The sequence below is a fragment of the Dama dama genome, chromosome 9, assembly GCF_033118175.1.
Source record: "Dama dama isolate Ldn47 chromosome 9, ASM3311817v1, whole genome shotgun sequence".
NCBI classification, from domain to species: Eukaryota; Metazoa; Chordata; class Mammalia; order Artiodactyla; family Cervidae; genus Dama; species Dama dama.
Window position 1 is genome coordinate 42,638,091 of NC_083689.1, and position 19,120 is coordinate 42,657,210.

At 40.2% G+C, this 19,120-nt stretch overlaps 1 protein-coding gene and 1 pseudogene across 1 annotated transcript; one reads left to right on the top strand and one right to left on the bottom strand.

The window, feature by feature from the left end:
* Window positions 1-3,321: 3,321 nt before the first annotated feature.
* LOC133062815 (UAP56-interacting factor-like) lies at window positions 3,322-9,140 on the top strand (annotated as a pseudogene).
* Window positions 9,141-9,480: 340 nt separating this feature from the next.
* LOC133062816 (olfactory receptor 2M3-like) lies at window positions 9,481-10,413 on the bottom strand. Its single transcript, XM_061152185.1, has one exon. It carries the CDS (start codon window positions 10,411-10,413, stop codon window positions 9,481-9,483), a length of 933 nt encoding a protein of 310 aa, XP_061008168.1.
* Between the last annotated feature and the right edge of the window lie 8,707 nt (window positions 10,414-19,120).

The window sequence follows — 19,120 nt, forward strand, 5'->3', positions numbered from 1 at the left end:
CAGTAGCCACAGGACTGGAAAAGGTCAGTTTTCATTCCAATCCTTAAGAAAGGCAATGGCAAAGAATGTTTAAACTACCACACAATTGCACTCATCTCACACGCTAGCAAAGTAATGCTCAAAATTCTCCAAGCCAGGCTTCAATAGTATGTGAACTGAGAATTTCCAGATGTTCAAGCTCGATTTTTTATTTTGCACTGGTCACAGCAAACACCCTCTTCCAACAACACAAGAGAAGACTCTACACATTGAAATCTCCAGATGGTCGAGACTGAAATCACATTGATTATATTCTTTGCAGCCAAAGATGGAGAAGCTCTATACAGTCAGCGAAAACAAGACTGGGAACTGACTGTGGCTCGGATCATGAACTCCTTATTGTCAAATTCAGGATGAAATTGAAGAAAGTGGAGAAAACCACTAGACCATTCAGGTATGACCTAAATCAAATCCCTTATGACTATACAGTGAAAGTGAGAAATAGATTTAAGGGACTAGATCTGATAGACAGAATGCCTGATGAACTAAGGACGGAGGTTCATGACATTGTACAGGAGACAGGAATCAAGACCATCCCCAAGAAAAAGAAATGCAAAAAAACAAAATGGCTGTTTGAGGAGGCCTTACAAATAGCTGTGAAAAGAAGGGAAGCAAAAAGCAAAGGAGGAAAGGAAAGATATTCCCATTTGAATGCAGAGTTCCAAAGAATAGCAAGGAGAGATAAGAAAGCCTTCTCAGCAATCAATGCAAAGAAATAGAGGAAAACAACAGAATGGGAAAGACTAGAGATCTCTTCAAGAAAATTAGAGATACCAAGTGAACATTTTATGCAAATATGGGCTCAATAATGGATGGAAATGGCAGGGATCTAACAGAAGCAGAAAATATTAAGAAGAGGTGGCAAGAATACACAAAATTGTACAAAAAAGATCTTCATGACCCAGATAATCACGATGGTGTGATCACTCACGTAAAGCCAGACATCATGGAAGTCAAGTGGGCCTTAGAAAGCATCACTACAAACAAAGCTAGTGGAGGTGATGGAATTCCAGTTGAGCTATTTCAAATCCAGAAAGATGATGCTGTGAAAGTGCTGCACTCAGTATGCTAGCAAATCTAGAAAACTCAGCAGTGGCCACAGGACTGGAAAAGGTCAGTTTTCATTCCAATCTCAAACAAAAGCAATGCCAAAGAGTGTTCAAGCTACTGCACAATTGCACTCATCTCACACGCCAGTAAAGTAATGCTCAAAATTCTCCAAGCCTGGCTTCAGCAATACATCAACTGTCAACTTACAGATGTTCAAGCTGGTTTTAGAAAAGGCAGAGGAACCAGAGATTAAATTGCCAACATCCGCTGGATCATCAAAAAACAAGAGAGTTCCAGAAAAACATCTAGTTCTGCTTTATTGACTATGCCAAAGCCTTTGACTGTGTGGATCACAATAAACTGTGGAAAATTCTGAAACAGATGGCAATACCAGACCACCTGACCTGCCCTTGAGAAACCTGTATGCAGGTCAGGAAGCAACAGTTAGAACTGGACAGGGAACAACAGCCTGGTTCCATATAGGAAAAGGAGTACGTCAAGGCTGTATATTGTCACCCTGCTTATTTAACTTCTATGCAGAGTACATCATGAGCAACGCTGGGCTGGAGGAAGCACAATCTGGAATCAAGATTGCTGGGAGAAATATCATTAACCTCAGATATGCAGATGATACCACCTTTATGGCAGAAAGTGAAGAAGAATAAAGAGCCTCTTGATGAGAGTGAAAGAGGAGAGTGAAAAGTTTGGCTTAAAACTCAGCATTCAGAAAACTAACATCATGGCATCCGGTCCCATCACTTCATGGCAAATAGGTGGGGAAATAGTGGAGACAGTGGCTGACTTTATTTTCCTGGGCTCCAAAATCACTGTGGGTGGTGATTGCAGCCATGAAATTAAAAGATGCTTGCTCCTTGGAAGGAAAGTTATGACCAACCTAGACAGCATATTAAAAAGCAGAGACATTACTTTGCCAACAAAGGTCCATCTAGTCAAGGCTATGGTTTTTCCAGTAGTCATGTATGGATGTGAGAGTTGGACTACAAAGAAAGCTGAGTGCAGAAGTATTGATGTTTTTGAACTGTGGTGTTGGAGAAGACTCTTGATAGTCCCTTGGACTGCAAGGAGATCCAACCAGTCCATCCTAAAGGAGATCAGTCTTGGGTGTTCATTGGAAGGACTGATGTTGAAGCTGAAACTCCAATACTTTGGCCACCTGATGCGAAGAGCTGACTCATTGAAAAAGACCCTAATGCTGGGAAAGATTGAGGGCAGGAGGAGAATGGGACGACAGAGGATGAGATGGTTGGATGGCATCACCCATTCGATTGACGTGGGTTTGGGTGGACTCCAGGAGTTGGTGATGGACAGGGAGGCCTGGCGTGCTGCGGTTCATAGGGTTGCAAAGAGTCAGACACGACTGAGTGACTGAACTGAACTGAACTGAACTTCAGCTGGACTTAGAAAACGCAGAGGAACCATAGGTCAAATTGCCAATATCTATTCAGATCAGTTCAGTCGCTCAGTCGTGTCTGACTCTTTGCGACCCCATGGACTGCAGCCTACCAGGCTCCTCCACCCATGGGATTTCCCAGGTAAGAGTACTGAAGCGGGTTGCCATTGCCTTCTCCAAAATGACACTACAGAAATATAAAGGATCTTACAAGACTGCTATAAACAATTAAATACCAACTAATTTGACACCTAGAAGAAATGAATAAATCCTAAGGAACATATGACATAACCAAGATCAAAACATGAAGAAATAGGAAATCTGAACAGACTCCTTGGTAGTAAGATTGAATCCGTAATTTAAAACCTCTGAGCAGCGCCACCTCCCCCGCCGCCAGCAGAAGGTCTTGGGGTGAGGACTCTGTCAGCATGCGTGCGTGCTCCCCCAGTGCGGATAGTCTGCTTGAGTGAGTGGGTGGTGGCAGGCCTCAGCCTCCAGCCTTCTCTGACTGTTCCAGCTCTAAGTCTCCAGCCATGAAGCGGTTTGCTGCTGCAGCAGCTATGTTGCTTCAGTTGTGTCCGACTCTGTGCAACCCCATAGACGGCAGCCCACCAGGCTCCCCCATCCCTGGGATTCTCCAGGCAAGAACACTGGAGTGGGTTGCCATTTCCTTCTCCAATGCATGAAAGTGAAAAGTGAAAGTGAAGTCGCTCAGTCATGTCCGACTCTTAGCGACCCCATGGACTGCAGCCCACCAGGCTCCTCTGCCCATGGGATTTTCCAGGCAAGAAGAGTGAAGTGGGGTTCCATTGCCTTCTCCCATGAAGCGGTTTAGTACCCAGTTAATAGGAGCCACAGCGCCACCGAAAGCCTGCAGCAATGAAAACCTGAACAGAATTGATATGTCTTAGGATGATACCATCAAATTGAATCGAAAGGAAGGAAAGAGGCAGAATTTCCTGAGATTAAATAGAAGACTTCAGCAAAGTGGTGCTAAGCAATTCAGAATGAGAGTAAGATGGGCTGTTCAACAGAATTCTGGTTTTGGTAAGAATAGTCTGAGCTGTAGAAGAAGAGTGATGCCTGGGAAGAGACGTCCTTATGGAGTTATCACTGGCCTTGCATCTAGGAAAGCAACTGGAATTCGAAAACAAATTAGTCCTGTGAATCGACCACCTCTAAGTGACAAGAATATAGAACGATATTTTCCAACATTAAAAAGGAAGGCAAACCTTCTGAGACTGAATGATGTGCAGGGATAACCAGTTGCAGCTTTCAGGAGACCTGCCCAGATAAATAGAAAAAATTACATTCCAGCCGGTTTTACCATCAGTGGAAATTAATTAAGTCATCAGAAAGACATTCGTCAGGGAGCTTTTCTTTTCAGAAGAGGCCTGAAGGTTCAGGCCCAGTTGAATTCAGAACAACTGCTAGACGATGTAATAGCAAAGAGAACTCGTCAATAGAGAACTTCTACCACAAATGGAGGAATTTTTACTGTATCCATTGATAATCCAGGAGCAGAGCAGTGCCCAGTAACTAAGAAACCATGGTCAACTTGTACTGCTGTGCCCTCATTCTTGACAAAACAGGATCAATCTGATGTAAAGAAAGTTCCTAAAGGTGTCCCCCTACAATTTGAAATAAACAGTGTTGGAAAACAGACAGGGATGACTTTGAATGAGCTGTTTAGGATCGTCAAGGAACAGGCTCTACTAAAAAGCCACAGTCATCAAGACAGTATGGTACTGGCACAAAGACAGAAATATAGATCAATGGAACAGAATAGAAAGCCCAGAGATAAATCCACGAACCTATGGACACCTTATCTTTGACAAAGGAGGCAAGGATATACAATGGAAAAAAGACAACCTCTTTAACAAGTGGTGCTGGGAAAACTGGTCAACCACTTGTAAAAGAATGAAAATAGAACACTTTCTAACACCATACACAAAAATAAACTCAAAATGGATTAAAGATCTAAATGTCAGACCAGAAACTATAAAACTCCTAGAGGAGAACATAGGCAAAACACTCTCTGACATAAATCACAGTAGGATCCTCTATGACCCACCTCCCAGAATATTGGAAATAAAACAAAAAATAAACAAATGGGACCTAATGAAACTTAAAAGCTTTTGCACAACAAAGGAAACTATAAGCAAGGCGAAAAGACAGCCTTCAGAATGGGAGAAAATAATAGCAAACGAAGCAACAGACAAAGAATTAATCTCAAAAATATACAAGCAGCTCCTGCAGCTCAATTCCATAAAAATAAATGACCCAATCAAAAAATGGGCCAAAGAACTAAACAGATATTTCTCCAAAGAAGACATACAGATGGCTAACAAACACATGAAAAGATGCTCAACATCACTCATTATCAGAGAAATGCAAATCAAAACCACAATGAGGTACCATTACACGCCAGTCAGGATGGCTGCTATCCAAAAGTCTACAAGCAATAAATGCTGGAGAGGGTGTGGAGAAAAGGGAACCCTCTTACACTGTTGGTGGGAATGCAAACTAGTACAGCCACTATGGAAAACAGTGTGGCGATTCCTTAAAAAACTGGAAATAAAACTGCCATATGACCCAGCAATCCCACTCCTGGGCATACACACCGAGGAAACCAGATCTGAAAGAGACACGTGCACCCCAACGTTCATCGCAGCACTGTTTATAATTGCCAGGACATGGAGGCAACCTAGATGCCCATCAGCAGACGAATGGATAAGGAAACTATGGTACATATACCCAATGGAATATTACTCAGCCATTAAAAAGAATTCATTTGAATCAGTTCTAATGAGATGGATGAAACTGGAGCCCTTTATACAGATTGAAGTAAGCCAGAAAGATAAAGACCCAATACAGTATACTAACGCATATATATGGAATTTAAAAAGATGGTAACAATAACCCTATAGGCAAAACAGAAAATGAGACACAGATTTACAGAATAGACTTTGGGACTCTGTGGGAGAAGGCGAGGGTGGGATGTTCTGAGAGAATAGCACTGAAACAAGTATACTATCAAGGTTGAAACCGATCACCAGCCCAGGTTGGATGCATGAGACAAGTGCTCAGGGCTGGTGCATGGGGAAGACCCAGAGGGATGGAATGGGGAGGGAGGCAGGAGGAGGGATCGGGATGGGGAACACGTAAATCCACGGCTGATTCATGTCAATGTATGGCAAAAACCACTACAATATTATAAAGTAATTAGCCTCCAAGTAATAAAAATAAATGAAAAAGAAATAAAAAAATAAATTCAATACTTGTAAATTTAAAGTATTAAAAAAATAAAAGAAATTATCAACAAAATGAAAGGACAACTTGCTGAAAGGGAAGAATATCTGAAAATCACATACTGGATAAGGGATTAATATCCAAATTATATAAGGAATTCACACAACTCAATAGTAATAACACCTTAACAGACCAATTAAAATATAGGCAAAACGATATGAAGAGATATTATTCCAAAGAAGATACAGAGATGGCAACCAGCACATTCTTAATATCACTAATCATCAGGGAAATGCAAATCAAAGTCAACTCACAAACCAACTGTCGATATGGCTGTTAAAAAAGAAAAAAGTGTTGGCAAGGATGTAGAGAAAAGGGAACACTTGTGCACTGTTAGTGGAAATGTAGATTGATATAGCCATTATGAAAAACGGTATGGAGATTCCTCAAAAAATTTAAAAAGTAGAGCGACTTTATGATCCAACAATTCTACATTTAGGTATTTATCCAGAGAAAATGAAAACACTAACTCAAAAAGATATCTAACCCCCCTGCCCATTGCAACATTACTTGTGACGGCCAAGATGTGAAAACAACCTAGTAGCTCATTATTGGATAAATGGATAAAGAAAATGTGAAATGTGTACACGCACACACACACACAATTGAATGTTATTCTGCTATAAAAAAGAGAAAATCTTGTCATGTATGAGAACATGGATGGACCTTGAGGACATTATGATAAATGAAATGAGTCAGATGGTGAATGACAAATACTTTATTATCTCATTTATATGTGGAATCTAAAAAAGAACAAAATCAAATTCATAGATACAGTGTATGGATTGGTGGTTGCCAGAGGTGAAAGTTGAAGTGCTGGAAAAATGGATGAAGAGGGTCAAAATGTACAGCCTTTCAACTATAAAATAAATATGTCTTGGGATGTAAGGTACAGCATGGTTAACATTGACTATAGTCAATTATATTATACCATATTGCATATTTGAAAGTTGTTAAGAGAGTAGGTCTTAAAGTTCTTATCAGGGGGAAAATTTTTGTAATCACATGGTATCCTATGTCAGCTATGATTATTGTGGTGATTATTTTGCAATAAACACAAATATCAGATCACTATGTTGTATACCTGAAACTAATATAATGTGCTAATGCCATTTATATTGCTAAAAAAAATGAAATATGAAAAACACTTTCCAAAACAAAAGAAACCTCTAAATTTTATTTTAAGTATATCATATTCAAATTGCAAAAAATCAAAGATAAAGAGATAATGGGGTTCTGACTTCTACTTGAAAAGAAGAAGGAAATAAAATGGGGAAAGGAAAGCACCAAAATTCATACCACTCCTATTGTTCTGATCATCAGTTCTCTTCCACAAAGACAGAAATCACATCAGGCCATTCTGACAGTTCTACTATAAGCTAGAAAGTTCTCTTGGCTTGACCTTCAAAATGTACCAAGACTAACTATACTCAACTATACTCAACTCAGCATATGTTATATGCTGTAACAACCTATAATGAAAAATTGTCTGAAAAAGAATGTATATATATATATATAGATATAGATAGATAGATATACTTTTCTGAGTCACGTTGCTATATACATGAAACTAACACAACATTGTAAATTAACCATACTTCAATTTTTTTAAAAAGATGAAAAAAAGTACCCAGAACCTGCTCACTTCTGCTACAGTCTGCATTTTTTCCCATTGTGATCCCAGTGTCATCATTTTTCACTTGAATTACTATAGGATTTTTGGGTGAATCATACAGACAGCCAGGTTGATTCTCTTTTTTCTAACGGAGGGGGCAGATCATAACTCCTCCTTACTCAAAATTCTATCTCTTCACATAGCCTATCAAACCTTATGAGATGTGGGCCCTGTTTTCTAGCCAGCTTTCCCTCAGCCTATCCCTGGCTTGCTTTGCTCTAGAACACTGTCCTCAACCTTTGCTCAGTCATCCCTTCTGCCTAGAACATTTTGTATTAGTAGCCAGACCCTAAACTCTCCCAGGGCTGAGCTATGCTCTTTCCTTCACCACTGTGTGTGCATTCCACCCACTTGGTTGCCGAAACTCCACAGGCTCTAAGGATATGCGTGCAAGTCTCTTGGAAGCAGTATGATTGAAAAGAGATTTTAGGTCCAGTGTGTTCAGGGAGATATTTGTAGAAGACATGACTCAAGAGATTATTTCCCAAATTCCTCCAGAGCTCTTGAACTAAAAACCTTATAGAAGCCAGTTTCTGCCAGGGTTTTATCCTCACACCTCATTTTTCTCCCAACTGAGTTAGGAGATAGATGGGCCCAGGATTTGAGCTGCGAGAGTTTATCAAACTGGAATTTTATTTTTCTTAGACACTCCAAGCACAAAGTTAATGGCAGGACCTGAACTGTGCTGGAGTAAAGAGATAAGAGGACCACATCTCTCATTCCGGAGGTCAAGGAAGTCTCGTCAACTACACATGTGCAAAAAGACTCTGAAGGAAGGAGGCATCATCCCATAATATGTGTTGTCATACTCCTTTGCACTGGAATCCAGCTTAGCAAAAAGATGTACATGAATATCAGGGAGGGTCCTAAGGAAGTTCAGATGTGGAAAAAAGAAGTGAGATATTTGGCCAGAGGAGAACAAAGACCCAGAAGAATTGCTCCTAGATAAATGATTAGTCACCTCTTTACTGTGCTCCTCCTCATTAGGGACGATGCCCATACCCTTTCTCTCCAGGTATGTATTTCTGTCTTGCCTCTGTCTTAAATATGTAAACTGCTTCTCTCTGTGCTCCCCCACATGTGTTGTGCTAATAATAATACACTTTGTACTTGTTTTTACAGTTTTTACCTCTGTGAAAAGTTGTTGCTTTCAAATGGGGCAAGATCCAGAGCAACTTTGCTTCTAGCTTCTCTACTCCAGTGGATGAGTATCTAGGATTTCTGGTTTTCATCTAGACTACTTAGGTTCAATTCCTGGGCAGGGAACTAAGGTCCTGCTTCAGAACTGCTAATTGCCACCTCTCTGAGATCATAACCTTGGTGTTGATGATAAAGAATCAACCTGCCCCCACCCCTCAAAAGGAATGGCACACTTGTAATCTCTACTTTTCATGGTGTTATCCTTAGAGGAAGACTACAAAGAAGTTCTAGTATTTACACACTGATTCTTATAGTTAATGTACAATTTCAAGAAGGCACGAGTCTCTTTCCATTGTTTAATAACAAAAGAAACATGTTGGACTTACTTTATTGGTGCAGATGATAATGTGAAGCCCAGAGAATGGAGTAACCTTGTCCAAAGTCACACAGTTCCTACAAGTCAGACTCTACCTCTGACATTTGCATCATGTTTCAGTGAGCAGTGAGCTCTGAATTGGTTCTCCTTCCTCACTTTTAACATGAGTTCAGAAGAAAGACTGTCCCTAGCAATTCTGTGGAAATGGTAAGTAATATATATCTATAGGTCTTCATAAGATGAAAATAGAGGTGCTCATGGAGGAAAGATTCATTGTGAAAGTAATTACTACTATCTGTTTCCTTGACATCTTCCATTCAGTCCTTTCAGATTGCTCAGCTCATAGCTTCACCCCAGCCAGGCAGAGAGTTCAATTTGTTCAGAGGAGGAAAACGAGCCACAAAAGAATCTGAGCGGATAGAGGAAGGAGAAGAACAAGAGAGGAAGCCCCAGAAGGGTGGGCACCGTCTACACTCTCTATCTCCCCTGCATCTTCCACATCTTCTTCAAGGCCCTCATTACCTCCTTGTTCCTCAGGCTGTAAATGAGTGGGTTGAGCATTGGGGTGAGGATGGTATAGAAGATGGAGGTGGCTCGGTCTCCCGCTGGTGTCCTAGCAGAGGCTCTCTGCATGTAGCTAAACATGGCTCCCCCATAGTAAAGACCCACCACAGCCAGGTGGGAGGAGCAAGTGGTCAGAGCCTTCTGTTTCCCCTCAGTGGAAGTCATGTTAATTACAGCCATGAGGATCCGGGCATAGGAAGCCACAATGACCCCCAGGGGCAGCAGCAGCATGATCACGCAGCAAGCATAGATGAGGTCCTCAAAGAAGGATGTGTCTGCACAAGAGAGACACAGCACAGAGGGCACCTCACAGAAGAAGTGGTCCACCTGGAGAGAGCCACAGTAGGGGAAGCTGAAGACCATCCCTACATCAGTCACACTGTCAGCCACTCCACCCATCCAGGATGCCAAGGACATCAGACAGCAGGCCTTCCAGTTCATGAGCACAGGGTACCGCAGGGGGTGACAAACAGCCACATACCTGTCATAGGCCATGACTGCCAGGAGGAAGCACTCAGCTCCTCCTACCATGACCACTAAGAAGATCTGAGTGGCACACCCACCCCGAGAGATGAGCTTACTCCCCGAGAGGAAGTTGGCTGCCATCTTGGGCACAACTGTGCCCATTATTGTCAGGTCCATGATGGAGAGCTGGCTGAGAAAAAAGTACATCGGCGTGTGCAGGCGCCTGTCAGCCTGGGTGAGCAGGAGGAAGAGGATGTTGCCCACCAGGGCTGTAGCAGAGGCCAGAAGGACAAGGGAAAATAGGAAAAAGTTATATGGTGAGTAGCTGAACAGACCCAAAAGGATAAAGTCTGATAGCGAGGTGTGGTTCCAGATGTCCATGGCCTTGACTCTGAGGGAAAAATAAATGAGTAAACATCAAAATGAAACAACTTACCTGGCATCTCCATCATACACGTAAACTGTCTCCTGTTTCTTCTAGAGGACAGTGCCCAGTCCTCTGTCTTATCCCTGTCCTTTCCCTCTGCAATGAATTCCTTTTCCTCTCATTTGTCCTCAGTAGTTACCAAACAAGATTTGATCCTTCTTTCGCTTGAAAACTAGTTAGTACACCCCCAGAGAAAGGGGCCTAAATAATGCAAAGGGAGAGAGAGAAGGGGTTTTAGGGTAAATAGCTAGAGGTTTAGGAAAAATGGATATAGACTTAAGACTATGAGAGCATTGGAGTTTTCAATAGAGAGGAGGAGGAGGAAAAGTGTATAACTGATGTAAGAATAAATACTATTAAAAATTTAAGGCTTTAATTTTCCCTTCTCCCATTTTCTTAGAGCATTTACTTTAGAGAAAGTTGTAAGTTATTTGACTCTGAAATGTAGACAAACATTTTAAAAGTGAAATAACCTTCCAGCCAGCTTTCAGATCCAGTAGTGTCTTTCTCAAAAACTTGAGCCTCAAATTAAAATAAATTAATTAATTAAAAAAAACCTTGAGATCCATATCTTTTCATTGCAATCATCCAGGAAGTTAGAGCCCCTATTTCCCCAGCTCGGTAGGAGTGCAGGACTCTAACTTTACCAGGCACCTTGCTCCAAGTTGCAGAATTCTCTCTTGTCGTAGAATAAGAGAAGTTTATTTTCCTTTGAGTAAAGCCATTTAACCAACACAGTCACTACAATTACCAGGTGAATCTAGAATGAACTCTGTGTGCCAAATGGGGCTGTCAAGTCTCTTATTTCAGAACTGGTTATTGTTTATCCTGAGAGCAGAATGTAATAGATTATCGTTGCCTGGATGTAGAAAAGAGTGCTATTCCTTCTGTCTTTGCATTCACTTAGCAGATCACCTATAATGCACATCACATTCTGATTTAATGTTTATTAAAAAGCAAATCTGTTTTCTTTCTCTTATACCTTTTTGGAGAGGTTTTCAGAGTAGGAAGGAGATTTTGTTTTTGTTATATTTCTAGAGTCAGAAAATTGTGGCAGTGGGGAGAGAAATCCCAGGACATAGTGAATTACCCAAACATGCCAGCCCCTGGTGGCTCACACGATAAAAAATTTGCCTGCAATGCAGGAGACCTGGGTTTGAACCCTGGTTCAGGAAGATCTCCTGGATGAGGGCATGGCAACCCACTCCAGTATTCTTGCCTGAAGAATCCCTATGGACAGAGAAGCCTGGTGGCTACAGTCCACGGGGTCACAAAGAGTGGGAGATGACTGAGCACCTAAGCACAGCCAGCCAAGGGAGCCAGTGTCCAGCTCGGGTAGGTAGATTCCATGATCAGCACAGGCAGGAACACTGCAGTGATGCAGACACATGTGTGGCAGAGGCACAATAGATCTGTCTGCCCACTTTGTCTCAGTTCAGAGGCTGGAGAACAGATGATCAATGATAAAAATTTTCCCCAAGAAAACTAGGATTATCATATTTTGGTCTCTGATGCTGATAACATTTGTCACTTGACAGCAAGGAAGTATCTCTATGTCCAGTCTGACACTATAATCTGAAGCCTGAAGTGATAACTTCACATTTCTCGGTCGCTTTCAGTCCCTTATCTGTCAGGTCTTCCCTCACCTGCTTCAGCACCTACCACCTCTGTTCCTTTCCCCACAGTTCATCTTTCACTCTGACCTATAATTCTCAATAGAAAAGGGTTAAACCCAAGCAATATGCAAAGATTTAGTCCTCAGGACAATGTGTGAGCAAGTGGTGACCTGAGAAATCCCCTCACAGACTCTTCTCCAACTCCATGGCTCCAAATAAAAATTTGTAGAACTAACCATCCAAGATGTTCTTCTGCTTCTTACAAAATTGATGAGCTCATGTCCCAGGTTTATATCTCTAGTTGCAGAGCAGATATCTTGGGAGACCCAACTCAGCTCATAATGACCCCAGAGAATAGATAGATCCTCCACCCCTAGGAAGAAGACAAAATTAATGACATGGCTTCAGGATAAAGTTCATTCCCCATAGCCCTGGCTCTGAAAAGCACTCCAGACTCCCTTCTAAGCAAAGGAAGGAACAACCCCTTGACACGTCCACCTACACTTCCCTCAGGACTCTTAACCCTCACTTCACCCATGAGAGCTAGGAGAGAATGTGATCACCACTAAGTATCAGAGTGAATATCTAGCTGCATTCCAGAAGTTTGGTCATGGATGATGAAGTGGTCCCTGATCAGTTAATCTATGAAACTTGTACTCAAGTGATGTCCTATACTTTTATGGACTTGATTGTTGGTTATTTGTTTTTCATTCAAGAAGCTGTTTTTGTGCACTATGGAATGAAACAAAGAACAGCCACATGAGGAAAGGAAAGGGCATTTATTCAGAGCTTTTGATAGCAAAAGGGTCAGCTACTGTTACTTGCATTTTGGCAGAGACACAAAGTCAGGCAGAGGAGTGGGAAAGCCTTAGAAAAAGAGAAGCTCCACATGTGCCCTGATTGGAGAATATTGGTATGGTGAATCTGTTGGCAGACTAATCAAGAGCACCGTTATTGGTAGGGTACATATTTGACTTTCTTTGGTTGGCCTTAACTTGGAAGTGGGGTAAAAAATTAGGGAAATTGTCAGTTATTAATCAAGCCTTAGACATTTGGGGCCTATTGTTACAGAAGTGATTGTTAAGCTTCCTTTATTGTTACCAAAGCTATCACTCTATCTTTTACAAGTCTGACTTATAAAAGACTGCCTTCCTTGCTGGACTGTTTATTGTTGACAAGAGGGTTGATTTTCTTGGCAAGTTCTTGCAGTTTGTGAGTCAGAGTTCTTTTTTAATGTATGGTCCATTGTCTGTATATTCAATCTCTCAGCAGCTATAAATGTGAATATCACATTGCTGCATTTTAATATGAAAACTGTTAAGAGAGAGTTCTAAGAATTCTCATCACAAGGAAAAAAATTGTGTATTTATATGAGATGATAACTATTATATAGTTTTATTATTGTTATATATATATAGAACATATATAAATATATATAAACATATATAGATACATATGTTTATATAATATTATATAAATTATATAACATTATATGAGATGATAAAGTTAATTAAATTTTGTGGTAATCTAATAATTACATCAAATCATTATGCTGTGCACTTGAAACTTATACAGTGCTATATGTCAGTTATATCTCACTAAAACTGGGAGGGAAAAAGAACACTCACCATAAAGAAAGTTCTAACAATGCTGAAAGAAAAGGAAGAAAAAAAAGAAAAAGTGTGGGTATATACAATGGATTGTAATTCGTTCATTAAAAAATAAGGAAATCCTGCCATGTGCAACAATACAGAAGAATCTTGAAAACATTCTGCTAAGTGAAATAAATCAGACAGAGAAAGACAAATACTCCATGATCTCACTTATATGTAGAATCTGAAAACAAAAACAAAATCCCTCATAGAAACAGTTTCTACTGATTGCCAGAGGCTAGGAGGTGGTGGGTAGGGGACATGGTGGGAGAATTGGGTGAAGGAAGTCAAAAGGCACAAATTTCCAGTTATAAGATAAATAAGTTCTTGAGATGTAAGGTACAGCACAGTAACTATAGCTAACAATACTGTAGTGTATATTTGAAAGCTGTTAAGAGAGTAGATCTTAAAATTCTCAACACAAGGAAGAAACTTTGTATCCATGTGAGATGATCGCTGGCTTGCTCAGTTGCTTCAGTCCTGTCTGACTCTGCAGACCCATGAGCTGTAGCCTTCAGTGGTGTATCAGATTCTTTCTGTTGCTGTAATAAATGACCACAAACTTGGTGGCTTATAACAATTTCTTTTCTCTTACAGGTCTGTAAGTCAGAAGTATAAAATTAGTTTCATTGGTTTAAAGTCAGAAAGCTGGTTGCTTCTGAGGTCTCTGAGGAAAAATTCTTACTTTGTTCAGATTCTAGTGGCCTCCTGTATTTTTTTATTTCTGGCCCCTTTCTCTGTCTTCAAAGTCAGTAGTATAGTATCTTCAAATCCTTCAAATAGCTTCCATTATCTTATCTCTTCCTTCTACAGTCAAATCTTCATATCCCTCTCTTTTGTGATTCAATTTAGGGCCAGATAGCCCAAGGCAGGGGTTCCTTGGTGGTTTGGTGGTGAAGAAACTGCCTGCCAATGCAGAAGATGCAGGTCCAAGACCTGCATTGGAAAGATCCACTGGATAAAGAAATGGCAACCCATTCCAGTATTCTTTCTTGGGAAACCCCATGAACAGAGGAGCCTGGTGTGTTATAGTCCATGGGGTCACAAAGAATCGGACAAAATAGTGACTAAACAACAAACTCAGGGCAAACTCTCCATCTAAAAATCATTATCTTAACAAACTCAAAGTCCTTTTTGCCATTTGTATTCATTTCCTGGGACTGCTGGAACAAAGTAACATACACTGGGTGGCTTAAATGACAAGCATTTATTATCTCAGTTCTGGAACTAGAAATCTGAAATCAAGGTGCCTGAAGGACATGAAGAATTGGGTCTACGCTTCTCCCCTTGCTTCTGCTAGCATCAGGCATTACTTGGCTTTAAAATGGCATTCTCCTTGTGTCCCTTCACATCATCTCTGTGTGTGCCCATCTATCTCTATGTCCACATTTCTCTTTTTGATAAGGACATAACTCATGTTGTATTTGAGTCCACTCTAAAGACCTCATCTTAACTTGGTCACCTACAAAAGACCTTACTTCCCAATAAGGTTGCATTCACAAGTAGTGTTGCATTACGTAGTAATGCAGTAGTGTGAACGTATCTTCATGATTTTTATTTATAAAAACAATGTATAAAAAGATACAATAATCATAAGTAGAATAGATACATAAAAATGCCTAGTGAATAAAACAGTGTTAACGATGAATTTGTTCATAAGCATGAAATCAAGAACCCTGTGTTACTGAAAGCTTGGCCTATCTTTGCACCAGTGCTGAATCAAATCCCAGAGACAGAGTTTTGGATAAAGTAGAAAGCTTTATTGATTTACCAGACACTGGACTTCTGTACCAAAAAACTATGTGTCTCCACCCCAGAGAATCTGATGAGGGGTTTTATAACAGTGGGTTAAATGTGGGGGTCTCTGACAAGATTAAGGTGTGAGCAGGGCTTGGATTCCCTTAATCTCATCTCAGATGGTCAGTCTCCTAATCTTGATGGGTTTCCCTGGTCCCTTTAATCTTGTATCAGGTGGTTTCTTGGCTCTTCCTCCCTTGATTAGCAACTGTTTGAATCTACCCTTTGGAACTCAGCGAAGGTCATAATGACTGGACCCTTGCTGGCAAGAGATGGGTGACAGAAAGACCTCTGTGCTTGGGAGCCCCATAGGGCCCCACTAGATTTCACCTGCAAGGCTTTCTCAAGGGTAGACTCCCCACCCCTCCATGTTCCCTATCTCTTATTTGTAGAAAAACTGTAGCCTCCAGACCCACATATGCTGTGTGGAGCTGAAACACTTTATTTTTCACCAAGCATTTATAAATATTTAAGTGAAAGGGAGGAAAATAAATAATAGATTAACATTCATAACATTAAACAAAGTAAATTTTGTTGTATTTTACTTTTAATGAATTCCATTCGAACTGTGAGTCATTCAAGAAAGAAACCTATTTGGGAACTTCTTTCATATTCCAGGCACTCTTGAAGTCACCCACTTCTCCTCACCCACCGAGGCTGTCCCACCCATCTCAGTCACCATCAAGAGTGACTCTAACTACAAAATAAATTTCCAGAAGTGGAATTCCTGGGCCTAGCAATATATTTTACCTTTGGGGAGATATTGCTAAATTGTCCAAAATGTATGAGAGTCCCTGTTTCTCCAATAGAAGCACCCTCTTGCCCAGTCCAAATGGTCAACATGGACCCAGGGCAGGGATGTAGTTCTGCTGGGCTCAGAGCGCCACACAGCATATGTGGCTCTGGGGGCTTTGACTTTTGCTAACTTTTGCTAACCTTGAGGCTGCAGCTTCACTAAAGGGTGATAATCCCAAAGACTGAGGGGTTTATGTATTTATTTATGAGAGATTAGGTAGAGATTGGACTTCCCTGGTGGCTCAGATGGTAAAGAATCTGCCAGATGGTGCTAGTGGTAATGAACCCACCTGCCAATGCAGGTGACACCAGAGAGGCAGGTTTGATCCCTGGATGGAGAAGTCCAGGGCAACCCACTCCAATATTCTTGCCTGGAAAATTCCATGGACAGAAGAGCATGGCAGGCTACAGTCCATAGGGTCACACAGAGTCAGACATGACTAAAGCGACTTAGCACTGAGCCACACACACAGGTGGAGATTAATGTAGTGGCTTCCAGGCAACAGTACCATGACAAATTCCCTAAATTCCTTGTCTGATGTCCCTTCTGTCTGATGATCTAGGCAGAGGAACTGTAATTTGGTCTGTTCAACTCATCCCTTTTGTTTCCTCTTTGTTTTCCATTCTAGAAGCCACTCCCTCCAATCATGGCAAGAGAGTGTCAGAAGTTCCCAGAAAGGTTCTTAACTTTCACAGGCTTTGGGTTCTGGACAGACCTGTGTGTACAAAGTATGTATGTGTGCATGGGAGTAGGGAGGAAGGGGGACTCAGGAGTGGGTGAAGGAAAGTTCTTTATATTGCTTTTACAATTAAAAAAAAAAATAACACACGACTATGTTTCTATGTTTATTTCTTCATTACACTCATAATCTTATTGGTATTTGTTGTCAGCAGGGAAACAGAGCAGAGGGATGGAAGTCAGCTCTTTTTGGGGACTCAGGGATTTCTTCCTTAATTATATTAATTCTAATATCTAAAAGGTGGATCCCAATCCTATTTCCAATCACAGAGAACTCTGAAAATAGACTAATTTATCTGATGCAAAATTAGCACCTAAATAGACAGATCTTTAAACGAGAGAAACACTCTTGTTCTCATTGTCAAATCTGCAATGAAAGTTCAGTCACCACAATAGCAGGCCAGAAGAGAGTCACAAAATTAGAAGAAGAATCAAATCAACAAAATTAGAAATGAAAAAGGAGAGGTTATAACAGACAATGCAGAAATACAAAGGATTATAAGAGACTATTACGAACAACTATATGGCAATAAAATAGATAACCTGGAAGAAATGGACAGATTCTTAGAAAAGTTCGATCTTCCAAGACTGAACCAGGAAGAAATAGAAATTATGAACAACACAATTACAAGCACTGAAACTGAAGCTGTGATTAAAAAAAAAAAAACAAACTCCCCCAAAAACAAAAGCCCAGGACCAGATGGCTTCACAGGAGAATTCTATCAAACATTTAGAGAAGAGCTAATGACTATCCTTCTAAAGCTCTTTCAAATAATTGTAGATAAAGGAACACTTCCAAATTAATTCTATGAGGCCACCATCATCCCGATACCAAAACCAGACAAAGATAACACACACAAAAAAAGAAAACTACAGGCCAATATCACTGGTGAACATAAAATTTTCAACAAAATTTTAGCAAACAGAATTCAGCAACACACCAAAAAGCTCATACACCATGATCAAGTTGGGTTTATTCAGGAATGAAAGGTTTCATCAATATATGCAAATCAATCAATGTGATACACCATATTAACAAATTGAAAGATAAAAACTATATGATTATCTCAATAGATGCAGAAAAAGCCTTTGACAAAATTCAGCACCCATTTATGACTAAAACTTTTCAAAAAATTGGCATAGAAGGAACCTACCTCAACATAGTAAAGGCCATCTATGATGAGCCTACAGAAAACATTATTCTCAATAGTGAAAAACTGAAAGCATTCCCCCTAAGATCAGGAACAAGACAAGGATGTCCACTTTCACCACTATTATTGAACATAGTTCTGGAAGTCCTAGCTAGAGCAATCAGAGAAGAAGAAATAAAAGGAATCCAGATCAGAAAAGAAGAAGTAAAGCTCTCACTGTTTGCAGGTGACATGATACTGTACATAGAAAACCCTAAAGATCATATCAGAAAATCACTAGAGCTAATCAGTGAATTTAGCAAAGTTGCAGAATACAAAATCAATACACAGAAATCACTTGCATTTCTATATACTAACAATGAAAGATCATAAATAAAAATTAAGGAATCAATTTCATTCACCATTGTAGCAAAAGAATTAAATATCTAGGAATAAACTTACCTAAGGAGACAAAAGAACTGTACATAGAAAATTATAAGACACTAATGAAAGAAATCAAAGATGACATAAACAGATGGAGAGATATTCCATGTTCCTGGGTAGGAAGAATCAATATTGTGAAAATGACTACACTATCAAACACAATCTACAGATTTAATGGGATCCCTATCAAATTACCAATGGCATTTTTCATAGAACTAGAACAAAAAATTTCACAGTTCATATGGAAACACAAAAGACCCAGAATAACCAAAGCAGTCTTGAGAATGAAGAATGGAGCTGCAGGAATCAACCTTCCTGACTGCAGCTTATACTACAAAGCTATAGTCATCAAGACACTATGGTACTGGCATAAAAACAGAAAGATAAACCAATGGAACAAGACAGAAAGCCCAGAAATAAACCCATATACCTATGGATACCTTATTTTTGACAAAGGAGTCAAAAATATATGATGGGGCAAAGACAGC